This window comes from Mytilus edulis, chromosome 14 (assembly GCF_963676685.1).
Source record: "Mytilus edulis chromosome 14, xbMytEdul2.2, whole genome shotgun sequence".
NCBI classification, from domain to species: Eukaryota; Metazoa; Mollusca; class Bivalvia; order Mytilida; family Mytilidae; genus Mytilus; species Mytilus edulis.
In genome coordinates, this window is record NC_092357.1 from 3,560,536 (window position 1) to 3,585,681 (window position 25,146).

Here is a 25,146-nt window from a genome sequence, read left to right on the forward strand (position 1 = left end):
AAATCTGACCTTACAGAGATAGTCACCGAGATATTTAAATCATTATCCGAAAACTTGAAAAAACAAATTAAAAAAAGAGATTTTGTCTGAGGTCAAGTCAGAAGTCGAAAAATAAAAAACAATTATGATTCGAAAATATCTCACCTACATGACAATTTAAACACTCTTGAGTTTGAAAATGGAAATCTCCTCGAAAAAAAGGCTAGCCTGCATTCTGATCTTAGAAAAACGAGGGAAGTCGTTGATGAAAACAACAAGAAAGCCACTGAAAGTGTTCGGCTTGGTAACTGGAACGAACAATACTCACGTAAGAAAAATGTGAAAATAAAACACTTACGAGAAAATCGAAATGAAGACCTACCACATTCTCTTCTTAATGACCTAAAGAACCAAGTCAAATTAGACGTCAACCCGTCAGAAGTTGTGGCAATGCATAGAATACCAGGGAAAGAAGGGAGTCCAAGACCAGTTCTTATAAAATTTCACTTCTGCGTAAAAAGAATGCTATAAACGAAGCACTCAAAGTTAGAATTGGTGATGCTATAACAAAACTCAACCAGGGTCTCCTAAATAGATTGTACCAACATGACAATATTATCAGTTCATGGTATGTTAATGGTCATGTATATGGATCAGACGAGGAAGGAACTAGACATCGGTTTGAAATATTTGACGACATAAACAAAAAACTGAAAAAATTAAATGTGTGTATAAAATCACTTGAACATGCTTTTCATATTTGTTTGATATTGTCAAGTACCAATGTATTTTTATATAATTCCTGTTCATCTATAATTATTTTGTTGTCTACAACACCAACTTGAACCTTGGGATGATATTTGTCTCTTTGTCTCTCATACCAATGAATTATTTTTATTTTGTAACTATTTTCCGGAAAATATACGTTTCCTACGTATTTGGTTTAATTTTTAAAATACTCATATTTCCGGTTAGCTGTAAACATACAAATTTTATTATTTACTTCCACAGTTAACTCGTTTTTACACATGATATTTACACTCAAGTAACTGGATAATGGTTGCAATAATGAAGAATGTCACATACATCAATATCCCTCAATATACAGTATTACCATAATCTAAAACATAGATAATCTTAATCATTTGACAAAGTGTGTTTCTCACTTCTGTCTGCACTCGTAAATTGAAAATTAAGTCAAGCTAATAAACTTCTGTCAAGCATATTCTATAGATTAGTCTAGTCAATTTTACTGCGCTTTATTCAATTTTTGTCTGAAATTCAGGCCAAGTGTAATCCTACTTTTGCTTATTTATTTTGCTTTTGTTTTGTTTTCTACATTTCACATTATAATTACTGCCATACATCTTTGTAATTCAAAAAACACAGATTATTGCATGAACACAGACGTTGCTTATTTTTTCAATAGTATTACAGTATCACAAGATAAGTGATATCTGATATCATCAACATCTGTTATTTATTAATGTGTCCCTTTTGTATATATGTTCTGTACATGTATGTTTTGTTTTGTACTTTATCTGGTCTATGTTTGAGTGTCCTGTTAATTAATGTATACGTCAGCTTTCGGTTTCAAAGATCTGTCCAAAGTGTACATCATGTGCTTAAGTTTCACTATATATTCATTATAAGTTTTGATAGTTTTTACTGATCAATGTTTTTAACATTAATCGGTAAATTTGTAAACTATATTATTATTCATAACATAATCCCTCCTATAATCATAAAAAATGTTTTATCCTAAGGCTTTTCTACCTCAGGCATAGATTACCTTAGCTGTATTTGGCAACACTTTTAGGAATTTTGGATCTCAATGCTGACATCATAACTTATTGACAAAAATATTCCTTCGGGTAAATGGTTGCGCATTGCCAAGTCTGTATCAAATTTTACTAAAAACAGAGATTCCCCCCTTTTTTGGAACATGATGGCCAAATTTTTATACAGAGATCCTGAACAATCATTTCGCTGATATAGCTAATATTGATATAGAACCATAAATTCCTGATAATAATGAGCCTCCTCCATGTCATTTAAACAAATTTGTCATCACTGAGAAAGAAATTTTAGACCAGTAAAAATTTTTGAATGTTAATAAACCAGCTGAACCTGATGGTATCAGTCCTAGAATTTTAAAAGAGGTTGCTAGCTTTATTTCTAAACCATTAACTAAGTTATTTAATATGTCTCTATCAGTTAAACAGGTTCCACTGTTATGGAAAATTGCACATGTTAATCCTTTTTTTAAAGGGAAAGGTAGTCCACATTTAGCTCTAAACTATCGTCCAATATCTGTTACTTGTATTGTTTGTAAGACTATGGAAAAAGTTTTATTTAAACATTTGTATAATTATATGAGGAGTAATAACCTTTTGTCAAAGTTTCAATCTGGATTCCAACCAGGTCATTCTACTGTTAATCAGTTAATCGAAATATATCATAAAATTATTAGTAATATGGATAGTGGTAGTAATGTAAGGTTTGTATTTTGTGATGTATCTAGAGCTTTCGATAAAGTTTGGCATAAAGGACTTTTATTTAAACTTAAACAATCTGGCTTAAATGATCAGCTCTTATCTTGGATAGAAAGTTATCTTTCGGATCCTCAACAAAAGGTAGTTTCAGAAGGCTTTTCGTCAACTCTAAGAAGTAAACATGCAGGTAACCCCCAGGGTTCAGTTTTGGGGCCCTTTCTGTTTCTTATTTATATAAATGATATAGTAAATAACTTTGCTAAAGATATAAGATTTTTTGCAGATGACACCTCTTTATTTGTCATAGTAGATGATGATCATGATGTAGCGACTGCTTCTTTGACTGAATTTGGATGTTATCTAAAATTGGGCAAAATCATGGGCTGTTCAATTTAACTCTAAGAAAACTAAAATTATTGTATTTCCTAGCAGGAAAAGGGAGCATCCACCTGTATTTTTTTGGGATAAATGGCGAAGAGGTTGAGAAAATAAATATTCACTGTCATCTTGGGATAACATTTCATTCATTAGCTTCATGGCACACGCATATTGATATTATTTATAAAAAGGCATGCTCTCGTCTTTCTGTGCTTCGTGAAGTTAAACACTTATTAGATAGGAGTTCACTTATACGTATTTAGTATGCTTTTATTAGACCTATATTAGAATATGGTGATGTTATTTGGGGCAATTGCACCTAGCATGAGACTGAGCTTCTTGAAAATATTCAGATAGAAGCTGCTAGAATTATTACAGGATTACGACGTAATTCCGCCAGACAAAAACTTTATATTGAATAAGGTTTAGAATCTCTGGAGAATAGACGTAATAAACATAAGCTTATACTATTCTACAAAATATTAAATAGGATGACACCTGCATACTTATATGAGTTAGTCCAGCCATATCTTCCCGGACAAAACCATTATACTTTGAGGAATGAAAATAACACTTTTCACCCGCCTCTTGCTAGAACTAGCTCCTATTTTAATAGTTTCATTCCTTCCACTATAAGACTTTGGAATAGTCTTCCTTTGAGTTTACAAAAATCACCAAGTTTGGGTATATTTAGAAGTGGACTGGAAAAGTTTTATAGACTGATGATATATTTAAACCTTTCAACTACGGGATACGGAAACTTAATATAAGTCATTGTCAACTCAGAAATAATGCTAGCAACATTAAATCTCATTTTTTTAATCAGTTCTTATCCGAGAACACTTTTTGCACAAACTGTAACCATACTGTTGAGGATAACCAACATTTCTTTTTTATTTGCCATAAGTATAATGATGTAAGACAGATCCTTCTTGATCCCATTTACTCCATTGTTGATAATGTTGACATAAATATTGAATTACTACTTTTTGGAAACAGATTATTTTCATATGATATGAATATTGTTTTTTTTAAATCTGTTCAGAAATATATCAGTTACACTCAACGTTTTGTTTGAAACTTACTTAATTTTTGTTTCATCTAGTTTTATTTTTTTACTTTTTTTCTACACTCCAACATTAATTCATTTATTCCACTAAGCAAGCTTAGTGTCTCTTTCAAGCCATATATATATATATTTCTAATTACTTATAAAGGATATCTGCATGTTTCAAGGTACTTTAAATAACTGATGATTAATTGCCTATATATTTAAATATACTTTGCATTTAGTAAGTAACACTGTTAACATATATTTGCTCGTGTGTGCTCACAAGTAGCATACATGTTCCACTATATTGCATTATTTTGAATACAGTTGTTGTAATTGAATTATACCTTGTACATGTATTATGGAGAGAGCTTTTATAGGCCGTGCCTGTTGCTCAATTCTTTTCATATCTTAATGAATAAAATATGTTTAAAATCAACCCCTACTTAGCACTATCCACAAAGAATTTACAATGACAAAGCTCTATAGTAACTAGTATGTTGAATAAATTCCATACGCAGGTATGTACTGCTTAAATGTTGATACATCTCCGCTTATTCAACAAATAAAGACACCAACTGTAATACGGTATCTTGATCTTTTCCTTCGACCTTTGACATCAATATGTTTTTACCCCTCCCAAAATTGAATATGTACATCTGGTAAGGTTTAGATCGTTTTAAAAAAGTCTCGACCGTGTTGACAAGTGTGATAACAGACGGACAGACAGTCCAGTCATAATGTTTCAAAAATTTAGAAAATATTTTACAGATACACATTTATTCTTATTCATGTTATTGACATGCGGCATAAAGTTGAAGAGAAACCTGAACAGGATGTGGAATGATTGCAATATTTGTTTAATCAATTCAACGAGAAATGTCTTGTAAATACATGTAATAAGAATATTGTATAATAGAGAATTATTTGTATTTACTGTTTATATTTTTTATATCTTCTGTAGCCATTTATAACCGCCAAACCGAATTTATATATCGTAATGATAATCAGACGTTTTTGTCTTTGAGACGACCCCTCCAATATATCTGTAAACTGTAGGTGTCATTAGTCGGTGTCGGGAGTTGTTGAAAAGGTATATTAAGAATCACATTTGGGAATCACGTATGAATACTATTTTTCCCTATATTTGGCACTTATTCTAAGTAAAGCCTATTTAAATTAATGTTAATTATTTTTTTATTAGTACCTTTTGCTGTTTTCTGCCCACTCTTTCCAGGGAGATATTGTTCAGGTGGACAAGGATCCTCTAGTTTTCTACTTCCATCCAATACAATTATGTAAATCGCTCTGTATGTCAGAAATGTCTGATGAGTTGAATAGAAAACATCCTGCCCTCCAAAATCCCAGATAATTATAGGTGCTATGTTTTTATTGTGTAACAGCTTTTTCCCAACCTTAACAGACTTCTCAAAGAATTTTTCTTTTGTGATCGACACTTTGACCTCTTTAACTTTCTTGGAAATACCAAAAAAGTTTTTTAGCTTTCTGATTATTACAGGTTCAGTAACAGTTTCTATGTGCACATCTCCAGTAAAACCTGACTCCGAATGAAGATAATCTGGGACGCTCGTCGAAGTATTTTTATCAGATAGAACTTCATGGGTGTATTTGTCATCAAAAGTGTCAATGGGTTCCTGTGTGGCAGGTAGATCATATTTGTTTGGTTCATCCACATTTATAAGGTAGTCTGATAAATTACTGTTTTCGACTGATCTACTTGACGGGCTTACTGAACAGGCATGACTACTATCATGCATACCTGCTCTATAACTAATATCTCTGTTTTCTTCTATCTCTTTGTGTTCAGGCTGGTCATCCGATAGTTGTTTGAGTTCATCGTCAGGATTGAAATGCTTGTTTAGAAGGTGATGATTTGGCCGGAATGTATCATTTAGACTTTCTGTTTTGGAAGTCGTATTTGACAATTGACCTCCAAAATCCGACCATTTAGCTGTTGCATCAGACGTATGTGAATCATGCGTTTCATGTGTTTTTGCTGGACCTCCAGATGCAGGCAAGGGAGTGTCTTCTTTATCTAATGTATTTTGACTGATTCCCTTTTTAAATGTTCCTTTCTTTAGTGTTTCGTCTTGTATAAGAGATCTGGTAATGGTTAATTCTTCCATTGTAAAGTCTAAATAAAGAATAAATGTTAATACATTGAATGATACAAATAGGATTGGTCGAAAATAAAATAATCCCTCTGTCTAATAGGGATACACAAAAATGAATAATAAACAACATTGTTTCTCACGATATTGATTTTTTTTAGAGTAATTCCTTTTCCCAAAAATGCCCTAGATATCAATTATCTGTGACATATCTATGTTAAGCTATACAGAGATGTCTTATGACTGAAAACACATAATAAAATTGAGAATGGAAATGGGAACTGTGTCAAAGAGACAACAACTCGACCAAATCAGCAGACAACAACCAAAAAGGTCACCTATGAGTCTTCAATGCAACGAGAATCTCCCGAACTCGGAGCCGTGCCAAAGCTGGAGCTGGCCCCTACACATAAAATGCATACTTGTTCAGTGATAATGGACGTAATACTCCGGTATATACACAACAAACTAAAATTAAAAATCATACAAGACTAGCAAAGGCTTGGGACAGGCGCAAGAATAAGGCGGTGTTAAACATGTTTTATAATATCTCAACCGTCCTACTATACCTCTAGCCAATGTATAAAAAAAACTATACGCTCAGTTAAAGTCAGTTCAAAAGAAGTCCGAGTCCTATGTCAGAATAGGATCAATATGATCAATGAATATATGAAACATAATAATGTTTTTCTAATTTCAGATTTTCTTTCTTCTATTTTTATTTTTTACCTTGTTGTCCACCAAGCCAGCAGTTTGTTTCTATGTCCATGAATGATAAACCATTGTACAACTCTATTCCATCAGTTGACATTCTGAATTTTGTTGGTTGTTTACCGACAAGATGTCTGGCGATAGTAGTTTTTCCAGTGCCCTGCTCACCAGCCAACATAACTCTTGACTCAAAATGGCGATAGCTTTCTTCTTCTAAAAGACTAGAGAACAGCCTCGCTGATTTCTTATCGAATTTCTTAACTTCAGCTGGAAGTCCTGAATTATTGTTTTACATTAACATTTACTACTTTACAAATTTAATAGACGTGATCATAAAATATCCTTATTTTTTTTTAAAGTAAACAATATATTTTCAAAACGGTTTTGGAAGATATTTCTGCAGTCCTTCGCAAGATACCCACACACTGAAGCTGGCCTAGACTACACGAAATTCAAGGCTTTTTTAAAAACTTTATACCAGTCTTTGCAAATCATGCGTTATTACGTGTATATACAAAAACATTGTAATTATTCATTCAATCAAAACCAAATCATAAAAACTATACATTTTCGTAACCAGAATTTTAAGATTTGTTGGCAAAATAGGTTAAAAAATATTCAGTAAGATTGACAAAATTTGTTTAATAAGTACTAGGAACTCAACAATTTCGACTGTGTTATTACCGGTCATAAGTCATTTTGAATATGTCCAAGATTCGTCAAACTCATTAACAAGGCCCTATTTAAAAAAGATAAAACTGATATTGATCATTTTCAAAGTTTCTGACTTCTCGTAATGAAATTGAGAACGGTTACTCACATATATGTATCACCAAATTGTTCAACATGTTTTTGATTTAAGAATAATTCACATATCGTCAAAAAACTTACTATTTAAATGAATTAATGAAAATACGCTTAAGTAATTTAAGTAACTTATAAAAATTAAGACCCGATGTTCAAAATGCAGCCAAAAGTGTATCAGTGGAATAATAATGTTTTTCTTAATTCTCCTTATGTAGTAGCTCTAGATATGAACGATTGATAAAAATATATATGAAAATTCGTGTCATCGAAGTACTTACTATATCTCGCAATAATAGCTCAACGACATAATTGAGTTTGTCAAATTAATGTATCCCAAAATTTCACTGTTTCGTTTTGTCTATGTGTTAACTTTTACTGCAATGTATCTTGTAACACGAAAGTGTCGCGTTGAGAACCTTAGTAACATCTTTGATCAGTTAATATACGGCTTGTTTCAATTGTAATTTTCCCTACCTTCATCCCAGAAGGCCTCTATTACATAACCTGCCTATTGTATTTATTGTTCATTTGTTCTCGTCCTGAAAGAGCATGCAATATTTGCCGATGGACATAAACCAACCAACAATCAATGTATCAACTATATGGTTAATAAACGCATCGGTTGTGTTCTGGTAGCGTGTTCACCCCAAATGTGGGACGTCGTTGGTTCAAACCCCGGTCTGGTCAACCTGTAGACTTATCTTTATCTCTAATATATGACCCCCGTAACCATATTATAGTAGGAGACCTTAAGATCGTTCGTGAACGAAGGTTAAAATCATCCCGCAGTAAAAGACCTAAATATCGTCCCCCGTCAATCATTATTTGGCATGAATGTCATAATATAATCCCCAATTCATCCCATACTTACTCTTCGAAATGAATAAACTGCGAAAGAGCTGACAGGAAATCCATAGATTATTTTTTAATTCAGTAATGATATACGTATACAACATTTCAAAAGAACATTTACTCATAACAACCACCATAATGTCCATATATCTCGTATAAAACATAGATTAAAAGAACATAGAGGTTTTGCAAAGGGAAATCGCGAAATCACCAACATCGAAATTGATTCCATATTTGAGATAAAAAAAAATCTGTAACTAACAAACTGTGAGCTACATATTTTCAAGCAGCAACGAAAGTTCTTACTATATACTAGCTTCCGAAGCTTCACAAAATACCTTACAAATATATGTTTATTTCGCCTACAAGTCATTATTTTACTACTCAAATGTCTGCTCTACTTACAGGTACAGTTGGTACAATCGAAAACCGTTTTCCCTGCGAACATAATGTGTGTCTATCTGACAGATATTTCAGTTGCAGAACATGTGTATCAGGAAGCAGAATACAGTTTTTGTTTAAACTAAAGGTATCAATAGCAACTGGGCAAATCATTTTATTTGATGTTTGTTGAATGTTGATTGAACCAATGGAGGACTTATAATTCACCAAAAGGTAATCCCTGTTGCATGTGGGATTTATTGATTCCTCATTTGTTTTCGAAACTCATTCACAAGACAATTGTAATTTTAGCAAAGAGATGATAAACATGTCACACCTACTTTGTCTCTGAATACGGACATTGGTAGATCAACTTTAGAATTGGACGTTCTATCAGAGACATGGGAGCTTCAATCAATTCTGACAAGGTGTCCAGTTCAATTTGATCTTGTTAAGCTAGAAGGACTGCTTCATACTTTGATATTTCCTCAATATTGACACAGATGGACGACATTTAAATATATGACAAACGGAACAATTTCAGCTTCCGAATTATCAATTCCCCATTTCTCAGCAGTAACATACCCTCTGCCCCTTCGTATGGTGTCTACAAATCTCTACGCTATGCACGTGTATGTTCACACTATACATACGTCATATCAAGGAGTGTGCTCCGTACACAGAAACTGCTACAAAAACGTTATTAAAAGGAAAGATTTAAAATAACACTCCGTCAAATTTATGGACACCCACAGTAATTGGTTGATCCATACAATGTGTCTGTGTCTAAACCAACTATGGTCATAATTACCACGTCTTAGATTGTAATTTACCATTTTACATCGTCTGGTCTTTTAAATACCGAACATGACCTATTCCCGTATATGACTGTTTTGCTGAGTGTGATGATCAACATAATTAAAAAGCACACTATTATTAGTTCTTGAATGAAATTTATATTTGTATTAATATTGATGTTGTTCAGTAAAAAAATCAAACTAAATAGTATTTGTATACTCATATGCACATTTTTGGCTATAGAATTTGTCGACAACTGTATCGTGGCACATCATAAGATCATGTTACGAAAACTACTCACCAGGTACAAGTGTCTTTTCATAATCCTGCAAGGAGCGTTAAGACTTAAATATTTGTTTGTATTTTGAAAATATGTATACAAATTAGAAAACACAGGATAGTGGATATATATTCCATGACACAAAGTCAGTACACATTTTTTTAAAGAAAAGAATATATTAAATACTATGTTGATTCAGTAACATTCTCGGTATGACATATCTTTGAGATCATTCTTAAAATTCCTTAGCACGTTTTAAATCTTCACATACTCTATACATATTTTTTTTTAACGTATTTAAAAAGCGACATAAATCTCACCTTTATCAACCTCACTATGACGTTGCTGTTGGCTACTTCTATTGGCCTTTTCCCCTGAATCAAACAAGTTGTTTTGTATTAAAAGTTATAACACATTCATCATGTTCATTATGTGTAACATTTCAATATTGTAATTTTTGAAATACTGGCTCCTGACTCAGGACAGGCACATTCATACATAATGTGGCGGGATTGAAAATGTTAGTGGGCGCTTAACCCCCCCCCCCCCCTTATCCGTTAACAGTGGTACAATAAATCAATACAAGAACTGCGGAAAACAATAAACAAGAAAAGCATACGATCAACCGCATCAAATAACAAGCACTCAATTACAGGCTCCTGACTTTAGACAAGCACATATAGAATGTGGCGGGGCTAAGCATGATAGCAAACGCCAAACTCTCTCCTTATCTTGGACCGTGGTGTAGAATCTAAGAGCAAACTATAAAAATCAGTTGACATAGGCTTAACCTATACAAAAAAACGCCAAACTCCCCCCTTATCTTGGACCGTGGTGTAAAACATGAGAGCAAACTATAAAAATCTGTTGACATATGCTTAACTTATCGAAAAAATCGTCCCTTCTATTTTTAATTTTAGTATGAATTTCCATGTGCAAAACTGACATATTTAAATATAGGAAAGGACAGTTATAACGTCTAGAAAGTATTTCCTCATCAAGTAATCCGGCTGTATGTCCTCATAAAGTATTTTGGCAGTATGTCTTCTTCAAGTAATCTGGCAGTATGTCCTCATACAGTAATCCGGTAGTACATGTATGTCCTCGTCAAATAATCCTCAAATTGTTTTTTTTTGTGTTATTAATTGCGTTATCTGTGGAACACATGTACATATTCAATACGATCCTTCCTCAATCAATTTTCGAACGAGCCGAAAGACTTAATATAAAGGTTTACCTCATAGACGTTTAGTTTAATTATAGATTTAACTTCTAATATATTCTTAAATCAATAGCAAATGTATATTATATTTGTACTTACATGATCATTTGGTATATTTGGATCACAATTATTGTTTATCAAAGATTTGACCATCTCCGGATCTTGTTCAGCAGCTACATGAAGCACTGTGTTTCCAGCCTTAAAAATGTTCAGAGCAAAATTAAAATATATGATTTAGGAAGAACGATATTGTAACGTTATATCTGAAATAGCTATATTTCTCTATTAAGAATCGAATATCGGATGCTTGTATCATGACTTACACAATTTAGGAACCACTTTTTTTTTTATTTTGAGAAGTGCTGCATAGGTGGCAAAGTATAGTTAAGCAAGAGAAACACATTGTGATAACTATAGGCATTGATTAGTTGAGAAAATAAAGAATGGAAGAAGAACACTTGTATAAGAGACAACAACCCGACGAAGAGCAAACAACAACAGAAGGGGCTAGTTAAGTGATGCTGGAGGCCATACTATACTCCAAAGTTATGAACTAAAATTCAAATTCAAATAAGGCTTAAACATGTTAAGGTGGCTCGGGCCTACTCGAAGTTTCTGTCAGAAGTGCCATATTTTTTATTATTTTAATCTTTACAGACAGTGAGTCAAATTGGTTAAAAAAAAGTAGGGGGTCCCAGACCATTCAAGCTCAAAATTTTACTTTTCAACAGGTATGCAAAAGGGACCTTTTTTCAATGAATATTTTCATCGGAATGTCGAAAAACTGTGTGTGATACTTGGTCCAAAACAATAATATATTAAGCTGAAATATAGCTTAAAGAAAATAAGCAAAATAAAAGATATAGATCACCAATAAGAAGGAAACAAAAATTGCCTTTAAACCCAAAATTTTGACGGCAAAATGGTGATCTTGGGTGAAATGTCATTTTGAGCCTTCACAGATACACATTATAAGAAAATATTTTTTTAGTGACAAAAATACATTATTTAACATTTTTAATTAATCAAAATATTCATAAATAATAATAGTGAATTTACGACAATAACTTTCTGAACATGAATCTGCAATACGTTGTTGTAGTGTTTATCATAGGTATCGATGTTATCATAGTTGTACTCGATTAATTAAATGACCCAAAGTTCATATGTAAGCGTTATAAATTTGAAATACAGAACTAGAATGGACCTCTTAATCCTTTCATAGAATTTGGACCTCGTTTGGCATACCCTTCAATAAAATCTTAATAGCTCCTTGTTTTTTTTTTTGCTTTTGTTGCCATGTAAACTATGATACTTGTCACATTAGATATTGATAGATAAACTCCTATTTACATGATTTATGCAGATACAAATTTTGATTTGCTATATAACATATTTGTACCATACCTTGTCCTGTAAATTAACATCAATACCATTACCAATAAGCAAATTGAACATTTCTGTGTTGCCTTCACTTGTTGCAAGATGCAGTGCAGTTGAACCATCCTTGACATAAAAGAATGTTACATTCGTAAATAATATATGAAAAAGTTACAACATTAATAGTGAATTGGTTTAGGGTTGCAGTTCTCATCCTCAAATCAGTATGGTTTTACAAAGTTAAATAAGAAAAACTTTGAAATTGACGAATAAAACCACTTACTTTCTTTTAATCTGCACAATGCAATTTGAAGTTGTGGCAAATTTTAGAAAATTTTGAACAATTATTTTTTTTTAACAAAAAAAAAAAAAAACACCCAATTTATTTCTTGGTAAAAGAGTGATATATGAAGATCATTTTGTTGAACATGTCAGATCTAATCAACCCGACTGTTTAGTGCTTTAAATGTCTATAATTTATGTCTATATCCTTTGATCTCCCTATACTTTAGTGACCAGTTTAAAAAAAAAAATCACGTACATGTATGGTCAATTTTTAAACAATGAAAACAAACTTACATATTTTTATAACTAACTAGGGATTACAAAAGATGTACATAATAAACGAAAGTACAAAAAGGAACAAAACCTTTAATCATATGAAACAATTACAACAAACCATTGAACATTACTGAATGATATATCTGATAATCAACATGTTCGAATAATGCTGAACGCAAGCCTAAAATGTTTGGTTTTATTGCTAAATGAGATTCGACTTCAGGGTACAAAAGTGCAGGAAGAAAACAAGACAAGTAGATCTGAATTCTTCGTCGTAAACCTTTACTCGATACTTAAAAAAACTATCTGTGCACGAAACACATAATCCATTTTTTGGATTTGGTTGATTTCTAATAAATATAAAATGACGTGGTATCAGTGCTAATGAGACAACCCTCCACTGATTAACAAAAATGCCTTCATCATATTAAAATAAAGAACAAATCTTCCAGTCATCGTCAAATATATAAGAAGGACATAACCCGTATCATGCCAACTACTGGTCTTGGAATAAGTGAGTTTATTTACAATAGAACGACCATATCAATAATTCAATATTAATTCCAAAATATGTACTCTTTAAAGACCTGACGTAAAGATATTATAGTAACTATATCTCTTATTAATAGATCTAATCGTAACTAAATCCCCTATTAATAAGTCTGTTTGTTAAATATAAAAAAAGAAGATGTGGTATGATTGCCAATTAGATAACTGTCCACAAGAGACCAATTTGACAAAGACATTAACAACTATAGGTCACCGTACGACCTTCAACAATGAACAAAGCCCATACCGCATAGTCAGCTATAAAAGGCCCCGATAAGACAATGTAAAACAATTAAAACGAAAAAACTAACGGCCTTATATATAAAAAAAAATGAACGAAAAACAAATATGTAACACATAAACAAACGACAACCACTGAATTACAGGCTCCTGACTTGGGACAGGCACATACATAGATAATGTGGCGGGGTTAAACATGTAAGCGGGATTCCAACCCTCCCCCTAACCTGGGACAGTGGTATAAAGGTACAACATAAGAACGAACTATCAAAATCAGTTGAAAAAGGCTTAACTCATCAGATGGACAAAATACAAGTGGACGTGGCCGGGTACTTATACATCCCGAAATAAAAAGACACAATGAACAGATCTGAGAGTACTCGCAGTTATCTGACAGCTAGTTCAAAGCCACTAACAACTAAAAAACAAATCATGCATCTAAGACTAAACTATCAATCCTTACACATCCAACATCCAAAGACGTCATAAACAGCCAGAGAAAAACATGACCTTGTGCAATGCCAAGTTAAAGGTATCGAAAGATTGTAGATCCATGAATATTGATAATATGTATATAACATACTTGTAATATTTAGGTAGCTTTTCATTTACTGATACCACAATCAATATTAATACAATAAGAACAATATTCAATGATCTAATTACAGTGTTGAATAGGTAACCTTTTAGAATAAGTTTATTTAAAGGAGCGACAAGTTTACATGGATCATTTCTAAATTTCCGGGCACGATTAACAACATTTCCGTAAAAATGAGGATGTGCTATCCCGTTTGAAATAAGTATTCTACAGGTACATCCAAACTTCAAAACCAAATCCAAACTTCAAAACCAAATCTTTATATTTATGGAAAAATTCAGTAAAGGTTTTAAGTAATTTATGGTAACGATATCCCTGGTTTAATAATTTACCAGTAATACATAGATTGCATTCGTTAAAATCAAAAACGTCAAAACTGCATAGCGAACGAACTGTGAAAAATAAACACCGTAAGATGGTGCCAAGGAACATCATCATCTAAAAATGCAAAATTAACAATAGGAATCGAAAAATCGTCTCTTTTGTCATACATTTTAGTTTGGAGTTTCCGTTTAAAACCGAAATATCTAAATCCAGAAAAGGACAGTTATTACCGAATAATTTTGATTTATTGAAAGTAAGTTCCTTGGGGTAAATTTCAGCAGTATATTGAGAAAATTCTTGATTATTTTACGAAAAAATATCATCAAGATAACGGTAAGTGTTGTTAAATTAACTCCATTACAAACAAGTTCAGTTCAGTTCGTGTGGTATTTTATTTTTTTAATTACTCCAAGTAAATTCGGTTCAACGTAATGCTGCCTGCCATTTGCATTTTTATTGTGACTATACGTCGTAAAACGACATAAAAATTAGCATAGCGGAACGAAACATACACTTGATCTGTAACTCATCATGGTAGTCTCACATATATAAAAAAAAACACGAAATCTGAAGGCGTATAGAAAAAAATTCCGTAAGATTGTGATTTTTATCACTTTTCAACGTTTAAAAACCTTTATTTTCAGCAAAACGTAGCGGAGAGGAACACAACTTAAACTCGATCTGTAACTTATCATGGTTAACTTACATTCCGAAAATCAGCCCAATATCTGAGGGCGTTTTGAAAAAGTCCGTGTAACTGTGATTTTCAACAATTTTTCAAAGTTCAAAGCCCGTAATTTCGGCAAAAACTAGCAGAGCGGAACGAAACTTTACCATGATTTGTATTTTATTATTGTTAACACACATATTAAAACTCAGCTCATTTTTTGAAGGCGTTTAGAAAACAGGTCTGTATAATGGTTTGTTGTGGATGAAGGAATGACGGAATGACCGACAAGGATAAAACTATATCACCCCGACAACTGATAGAATGACTGAATGGCGAAATGACAGAATGACGGAATGACGGACAAAGGTGAAACTATATGGACCCTACAACTTAGTTGCGAGGCCATAAACAAAGGGAAAAATTATGGAAACATTGGTAGAAGACGGAGGCAAAATATAGCAGGCATTTAAAACTATGTTAGAACATTCTGTTAGTATCTGGAACACGCACAACCATAAGAGCCAGACTAATACGACTTCCCCGGATGGTGACAACCATGATACAGAAAATAATAAAGTCGATGCAGTTTTCTAGATTTTCCTCCCGCAAGAACACTCAGACATAATTTTTAACACACATGGATGCGTAAATACGGTATAACGAGTGTTTGTATATGACAAAATAGATGCTCAATATATAGCTCGATTAATTTTGTCAACGTATATATGTTGCAGTTAATAAGTAGTAATACAATACTCTAAATTAATATAAAAAGGGTGAAGTCAATTCAATTTGAAGAAATCAAACGTTATACTATGTTAACAAACATTGTTATTTGTCGTTGCATATATAAACATGTAGTACATAGTTTTGTGTCAGTTTTGTTGATCATTTGCTTACCTTGTTCTGTGCATTTAGATCAATACCAGCATCAATAAGCAACATGGTGATTTCCGGGTTTCTTTCTCGTGTAGCATCGTGAAGTGCAGTTTTACCATCCTATACAGAATGACATACAATAGTCTTAACATATCATTTAATGATAACGATAGCAGATTATGTCAAATAAGAGAATTAAACAACACCGGGTCAATAAAATGTTATCCGTATTTGGCACAACTTTTTGGAATTTTGGATCCTCAATGCTCTTCAACTTTGTAATTGTTTGGCTTTATACATATTTTGATATGAGCGTCACTGATGAGTCCTGGTACCTTTGATAACTATTATTAACAAAATTAACTGCAAAATACTTATTATCATTTAAACGAATGTGTATCTGTTTGTGTATTATTTGAGTTAACGATTAACGTGCAGTGAAAATTAATTATGTTAATGGCGCTGTTAATGTCGCCGTCATCTTGTTCAAATTGGTTACGAAAAGATGTTCGGTTAACGTTGACTATCAAAACATATCCAACGTCAATATGTAGTGTTGTTGCTCACTCTATGCAATCGTGTTTTCTGTTATTCTATGTAAACCATATCATATGTTGTGTTAAATTACAAAAAAAGTGCAATTTCTCATATAATTTTTATTTGGTTTAAATTTTCAGTACATGTCAGTTGAATATTGTTTATGTTTTATGTTTTTGTCGTATGATATTATCTCATCACATTTAAATTGTCGTTGATTGTAAGCGTCACCCCTAGAACTGTTACAATTTGCCCTTGTGTTTTCTCGATATATTGTGACCACAACCTGAGGAATTTTTGTTTAAGTCAACACACTTTTCCAATATTCTGCATTCTACAATGTTTGTTATGGAAGATTATAATTTGTCACTTTTAACTAATTTTGCAACCTTACTTTACTAAAGAGTATCCACACACACACTAGGAAGCTAATGTCGTCTTCTTTGACATCATATATGATGCAGTAAATGAATGTTTTGGTATTGCCGATAATTCAATATAATTGTAAGTTTAACTTATAATCCACTGACCTGATTTTGTATATTGAGATCAATACCACCATCAATCAGCAACTTTACGATATCTGTGTATCTGTGTTCTACAGCAATGTGGAGTGCAGTGTTATCAAACTGGACATAACAAACAAAATAACTATATATTAACATAATATGAAATAAAACAGGAAGCAACCTATTGGACTAAAGGAGGTAAAACAGCATAGACTGGCACTTAGCGTAAAGTCAAACTGGTACCCGATATCAAAGTTTTATACGAATGTGTCATTAGTTAATGTTGCATGGTGCATGGATGCATTTAAGCTGAATGAATATACATAGATTAATTATTGTTTAGGGATCAGCTTAAGCCCGACTACAGCTGTGGGAGTTTTTCTCGCTATGTTGAGGACCCAATGGTGACATTGATATTGTTATTTCACAGTACAGTATAAAAGGAGATTTGGTTTGACTGACATCGAGACCCCTATCCACCTTTAGTTTTGTTGTAGACTTGGTTTAACAATAAGGATTTAAACTGATATAATAAAATAATTGCGCATCTTTTTTTATTGTTTCGTGAATTAAAATTTACAATTGTCATTAGGGCTATTCCTAAATTTATCAGTCGACACCTTCCTCCATTGTCTTGAAAATTTTTAAAAATGATATACATTGTAATTCAACCTACGTCGTAGCCATATGTCTACCCAACGTACAATGCTCTGACTATTTGTAAATAAAATGTATTCTTTGAATTATTTTTAATAGTATCGACAAAATTGATACTAAAATGTATTTCTGTAGTTTTGTTGCTCATTCTATGCAATCGTATTTCCTGTTATTCTATGTAAACCATATTATATGTTGTGTTAAATTACAAAAACAGTGCAATTTCAGTAGTTTCGAGTACTTATATCAGTGTGATCTCATATAATTTTTATTTGGTTTAAATTTTCAGTACATGTCACTTGAATATTGTTTATGTTTTATGTTTTTGTCGTATGATATTAAGTCAACAAACTTTTCCAACATTCTGCATTCTACAATGTTTGTTATGGAAGATTCTAATTTGTCACTTTTCACTAATTTTGCAACTTTACTTTACTAAAGAGTATCCACATACACAATTGCGTCTAGTTTGACTTCACATATAATGCAGTAAATGAATGTTTTGGTATTGAAGATAATTCAATATGATTGTAAGTTTAACTTCAAATCCACTGACCCGTGTCTCTATATTGAGATCAATGCCACCATCAATCAGCAACTTGACGATTTCTGTGTAACTGTCCACTACAGCAATCTTAAGTGCAGTGTCACCAAACTGGATTGAAAAAAGGTAGAATTTTAACATAATAAGAAATAAAACAGGAAACAACCTATTGGACTAAAGGAAGTAAAACAGCATAGACTGGCGCTTAGCGTAAAGTAAAACTGCTACCCGATATCAGAGTTTTATACGAATTTGTCATTAGTTAATATTACATGGTGCATGGATGCATTTAAGCTTAATGAATATACATAGATTGATTATTGTTTAGGGATCAGCTAAAGCCCAACTCCAGCTGCGGGATTTTTTCTTGCTGTGTTGAGGACCCAATGGTGACATTGATATTGTTATTTCACAGTACAGTGTAAAAGGAGATTTGGTTTGATTGACATCGAAACCCCTATCCACCTACGTTTTAATGAATGGATGTAAACATTTCCTCCTTTTAGTTTTGTTCAAGACTTATGGCTACGACGTAGGCTGAATTATATAATTTGTATTTGGTTTAGATTTTCAGTACATGTCAGTAAGTCATTAGTTATATCTAATGTTTTTGTCGTATGATATTATCTCATCACATTTAAATTGTCGTTGATTGTAAGCTTCACCACTAGAACTGTTACAATTTGCCCTTGTGTTTTCTCGATATATTGTGACCACAACCTTAGGAAATTTTGTTTAAGTCAACAAACTTTTCCAATATTCTGCATTCTACAATGTTTGTTATGGAAGATTATAGTTTGTCACTTTTCACTAATTTTGCAACCTTACTTTACTAAAGAGTATCCACATACACACTAGAAAGCTAATTGCGTCTTGTTTGACATCACATATGATGCAGTAAATGAATGTTTTGGTATTGTAGATAATTCAATATGATTGTAAGTTTAACTGATAATCCACTGACCTCATTCTTTATATTGAGATCAATGCCACCATCAATCAGCAACTTGACGATTTCTGTGTATCCGTGTTTTACAGCAATGTGAAATGCAGTGTCACCTAACTGGATTGAAAAAAAAAATACAATTTTAACATAATATGAAATAAAACATGAAGCAACCTATTTGACTAAAGCAAATAAAATAAACAGCATAGACTGGCACTAAGCGTAACTTAAAACTGGAAGCCGATATCAGAGTTTTATACGAATTTGTCATTAGTTAATATTGCATGGTGCATGGATGCATTGAAGCTTAATGAATATACATAGATTGATTATTGTTTAGGGATCAGCTAAAGCCCGACTACAGCTGCTGGAGTTTTTCTCGCTGTGTTGAGGACCCAATGGTGACATTGATATTGTTATTTCACAGTACAGTATAAAGTGAGATTTGGTTTGATTGACATCGAGACCCCTATCCACCTACGTTTAAATGAAGTGGATGTAAACATTTATAAGAAATCGTAAGGCCTTCAACAATGAAAACAAACCATAAAGCACGTGGCGGGGTTATACTTATTTATGAACTCTCCCTTAACTTGGGACAGTTGTATAACAGCACAGCATATGAACATACTATACTAATAAATTCCAAAAGGCTTAAATCAACAGATTGGAGAAAAACACCAAACAAAAATATATAACGGACGTGTTGTTTATGCATCTCTTGTCTCTGTTAACAAAAAACTCCACATATCACAGATACACGAATAGCTTATCTATGAATACAAACGTATTGATGACAAAGCAACAGTATTTATATTTAAAATGTTAAGTCCGACATATTATGCTTCAAATTTCTTTTTTTGCGCCAATTGTCGAAGCTATATTTCCTACCTGTACAATCGTAATAACACTACAAATTGCTGTCCGTTGTGTTATTTAAAAAAAAAGCTGAATGATGTTTCCTTAATGATATATAAAAATATAGTGTCTTATAAAATAGAAGGAATAGGCAATATATAACAGGCATCGAAAACTATATTAGCATGTGAACTATGAACATTTATCAAAGCTAAAGGCTAATACGACTTTCCCGAATGATGACGAATATAACACAGAAGATGATGACGCCGTCGATGAAGCGTTTTCTTGAAAGTCCTCCATCCGCAACACTCAGAAATAACATTAAACAAACAGGGATGCGTCAAACGGTGTAACGTGTGTTTGTATAAGACAAAATAGATGCTCACAATATAGCTCGATTAATTTTGACAAAGTATATATGGTGCGGTTAATAAGTAGTAATAAAATACAGAACTCCTACAGTAAGAGAGCTGTTTGTTACAGAAGATTCTAATTTGTCAATTGGAGAAAAACACCAAACAAAAATATATAACGGAAGTGTTGTTTATGCATCTCTTGTCTCTGTTAACAAAAAAAACCCACATATTACAGATACAAGAATATCTTATGAATCGGTTTGATGACAAAGCAACAGTATGTATATTTAAAACGTTAAGTCCGACGTATTATGCTTCAAATTCCTTTTTTGGCGCCAATTGTCGAAGCTATAATTCATACCTGTACAATCGTAATAACACTACATATTGCTGTCCGTTTTTTTTTTTTTTTTCAAAACAATGCTACATTGCATAAACTAAGTTTATATATTAAAAGACACCCTTGATTTGCTGATGCGAAAACGTGTATGATTATAAAAGTACTAGCATATTCATTTTGTTTTATCTAACAGAAACAGAGCGCATTACTCTCCTTAAAGTCGCTCTGTATTATCAACGAACATGACGTTCTCCTCAGTTTTCTATAGTATTTCTATAACTTGTAACTTCCTCTCTGATATATATATTGAGTTTTTAATTGTCTTAATATGCCAGCTTTAGCTGGCACTTATGGTAGAAGCATCGTTTTGGAATAAAGAACGATAACTCTCTCTACACGACCCATCGGACAAGTTTCGTCATTCTCGTTAAATCTCGTACGATTATTTTTTTTAATGGCGGCCGAATTTAACGTTTCAACGTGAACTTGAAAAAACGGAACAGATCGGAATAATTTCGATGTTAAATACGACATAAATTTTCATTTATTTACAAAAACAAGAATTCAGAAATTTTTGTAACTTTTGTAATTTATTTAAATTGTATTGTACCGCGGAAATTACCGAAGTTAGGACAACAACATCTGACGCCATGTTTCGTCTGCTTCAACTTTCCAGTATCAGTGAGGTCAAAACTTACCTAAATAATCACAGGTACTTCATTTAAAAGTCACAAAATCATAATTAACGATATCATATTTAGCGTGCAAGTTCCGTCCAGTCATGGGAACTTCAATTTTCAACACAGAAAAAATCTCTGCAAGCAATACGTTTTTATGATGGCCATGCGGCATGCGGGGTAAACTCCAGACTAAGTCCAGTGCACTCCTGGTTGACCATGCCTTCTTATGTTCATCTACCACATAATTCCCCACATCAAGGAACAGTGATAATGACGTTGATTATACTGTTGAATGTGATCACGGTTATTTAGTAGCCAGTGGCGAATCCAAAATTCTTCATAAGGGGGGCCCGCTGACTGACCTCAAAAAAAGGGGAGGGCTCCAGTCATGCTACAGTGATTTCCTAAATAATCAACATTTTTTTCGCACGAAAGGGAGGAGGGGGGCGGCCCCCTGGATCCGCCTATGGTAGCCCACAAACTTTTTCAAAACTTAACAAAAGTTCAGAAAAAAAAAATCAAATCAAATGATTTACAATCTTCTAATTCTGTAATTCCTTTGGCAAACTCTCAACAAATGTTTTCATTGATTATGTCACATATCAGATATCTATTTTATAAGTCCCAGGAAATGGAAACTGTTTTGTTTTCTCTCGTTAAGTTTAATCATAAAAGTCTGAGTAGTACATTTAGTATGAAATAATGTCCAATTGTTCAAATATTTGAAGAAATAAAACAAAACATCTGTTTATATTCCAGTTTTAAGGATTTGAAATTAAACATGTATTAATGATGCATGGAATTTGGGTACTGACCTCATTACAGAATCATGGATTGTTTGGAGGTCAGTTCAAACCCATTTCTCTATGACTCTACATAGATGGACTGAAAATTAAATTGGTGTAACTACATGTATATTTTAACCAAAAATAGTCTTCAAAATAACCACAGAATGGACTTTTGTCTAGTTCATCAAAAAACTACAAATTTATTTTTATGACCAAAATAAAAAAAAATATAAACCGAAAGGCAATAAAATACTTCACCATGCACAGCCTGGTACGACCACAGATGTATATTTAGCATATAATTTTTTTTATATCAGTTGGAATCAAGCATATTTTAATTTTGGACCCTTCAAACTTTAATATGGACTAATTTGAAAACAGGTATCAGGTGAACCCAAACATTTCTATTCAGCAGCAGTCTTTAACTAAATATCTACTTAATTTTATATGATAGTCCTACAAAAATATTGAAAATGTGAAGATTTATTTTTTTTCCCTAGCTTCTCTCATGTGAAAGCGGTACCTTTTTGGTCACTATTTATATGTTGCGTCTAATTAAGAATTGTAACACTTTATAGTGACTGAACAGGTTGAACAAATACTTCTCAGGAAGCAGAAAAAACCCATTTTGGAACAGCACCAGCCATGCCAGTATGTGTATGAATAAACACTCAGATCAGAATAGCATGGACAATATGTTAGATATATGTCTTTGTGAATAGTAAGGCAAGTTATCAATAATTCTGCAGATAATGCAATTTTCATATCAAGTGTTTTGTACATTTTCTGTTTAAATTTTCACACAATCAGTGAAACATTCAAAAGGGCTTACATGTAACTAAATTTTGATTACTGAAAGTTTCAAACAATGACAAGTGTTTTATTTACCAAATAACTCGTTTGTTTCTGTGAGGAACAAAAATCATGTGCAATTTTGGGAATTACAGGGAAAGAAAATCCTTTTGCCGCGCACTGGCGCATGTCAATTGTGAATATAATTATCAAATATATTCGTTTATCATGATACTGATGTCGACATTTTCAAGGAGTACACATCGTGGGAAACATGCACAAATCACAGAGAAAAGAATTAAAACACCCCATTTTGTGTGCATCTCATACCAAATCAGTATTTGTTGCATCTAAATATATATCAGATGAGTAATAATCAATGTAAATATGGTAAATTTTAAAGAAAAACCCAAAGTTTGGTAAAAAAAAACACCCCCAAAAATGTTGTACTATAACCAAAAAATCAATTATAATCTTCCTTTTGTGTATTGAACCTTCTAGTACAATTTCTAAGATCTATGCACTTAGACTAAAGTTATTGTCTGCAAACCAAATGTGTCTTCTTGAAAACAACTACGACATGATTAAGCATTACTCCAAAGCAAGTTTTTGACATGCTTGTATTTCCCATTTTCATTCTCAATTTTATTTTGCTGTTATAAAATCAAAACTTGAAGAGTAAGCTTACGAAAAAAATATATGCAAGAAATGACATAAAACTGACTCTGAATAGTACATGAAATTGATGTAGAAACCGTAAACTGAAAATGATTAGGAATACGAATGTTTTTTTGTTCGAGTCGGATATTATTTACAGAAGCTCTTCAGCGCTATCAATCAAATTTATTTAGTCAAAATTTTACACTAGTATTTAGGTTCATCATAACAAATTGGCAAATACGACCGTATTTTCACCTATAAAACTACTGTGTACAGGGTCCTACTAAAAAGCGCCGGGGAGCGCCCGGTGAAGGAAAAGCGCCCGGGGAAAAGAAAAGACGCCTAGGGGAAGAAAAAAACGTCCGGGAAAAAGAAAAGGCGCCCTGGGGAAATATATAGAAATTGTATTGGCGTGAGACAACTTTGTGTCGATGAAATAAATTGTGCACATTGATTTTTTGTAAACTTTAGACAAGTATTTTGCAAATTCAGATAATAGTCATTTGTAATGAATATGACCTACCGAATTAGACTATTTACCGGATTTGTAATCACTTAAGCAACACGACGGGTGCCACATGTGGAGCAGGATCTGCTTACCCTTCCGGAGCACCTGAGATCACCCCTAGTTTTTGGTGGGGTTCGTGTTGTTTATTCTTTAGTTTTCTATGTTGTGTCGTGTGTACTATTGTTTTTCTGTTTGTCTTTTTTTGTTTTTAGCCATGGCGTTGTCAGTTTGTTTTAGATTTATGAGTTTGACTGTCCCTTTGGTATCTTTCGTCCCCCTTTGTAATAAAGCACAAAAACAAGTATTAATGTTTCAATTATGCTGAAGATTTAATAAAATACAAAACTTGGAAGATTGTTCAAAATGCAGTTGCGAATATTAGACCTCGGCACTGTTTTTTTTAATAACGAAATATACGTTTTGATAGAGGACAATATCGTTCATAATTCTTCTATATACTCTTGTTTATATTTACGGCTTACTTATATACACTGAAATCTAAAATGTAAAAATGCAACAACACTATCAACACACTTTAGACAAAACAAGCAATGATTTTTTTTTTATTCAGGAAAACATTTATTGTTATAAAGTATTATTATTTTCTTCCCCGGGGGCTTTTTCTTTTCTGCGGGCGCTTTTTAGTAGGACCGTGTGTGTACAGACTTACCTGTGCGGTTT

General features: G+C 32.7%; 1 protein-coding gene across 1 annotated transcript in view; it reads right to left on the bottom strand.

Moving 5' to 3' along the window:
• LOC139503391 (uncharacterized) overlaps positions 1-25,146 on the bottom strand; it is a 43,057-nt gene that overhangs the window by 12,664 nt on the left and 5,247 nt on the right. The window contains exons 5-14 of the mRNA XM_071293165.1: positions 19,499-19,597; positions 18,547-18,645; positions 17,355-17,453; positions 16,309-16,407; positions 12,494-12,592; positions 11,186-11,284; positions 10,185-10,238; positions 9,886-9,910; positions 6,765-7,022; positions 5,111-6,058 (exon numbers count right to left, since the gene is read on the bottom strand). Coding sequence (XP_071149266.1) covers positions 5,111-6,058; positions 6,765-7,022; positions 9,886-9,910; positions 10,185-10,238; positions 11,186-11,284; positions 12,494-12,592; positions 16,309-16,407; positions 17,355-17,453; positions 18,547-18,645; positions 19,499-19,597 — 1,879 coding nt within the window. The remainder of the gene's footprint in view (positions 1-5,110; positions 6,059-6,764; positions 7,023-9,885; positions 9,911-10,184; positions 10,239-11,185; positions 11,285-12,493; positions 12,593-16,308; positions 16,408-17,354; positions 17,454-18,546; positions 18,646-19,498; positions 19,598-25,146) is intronic.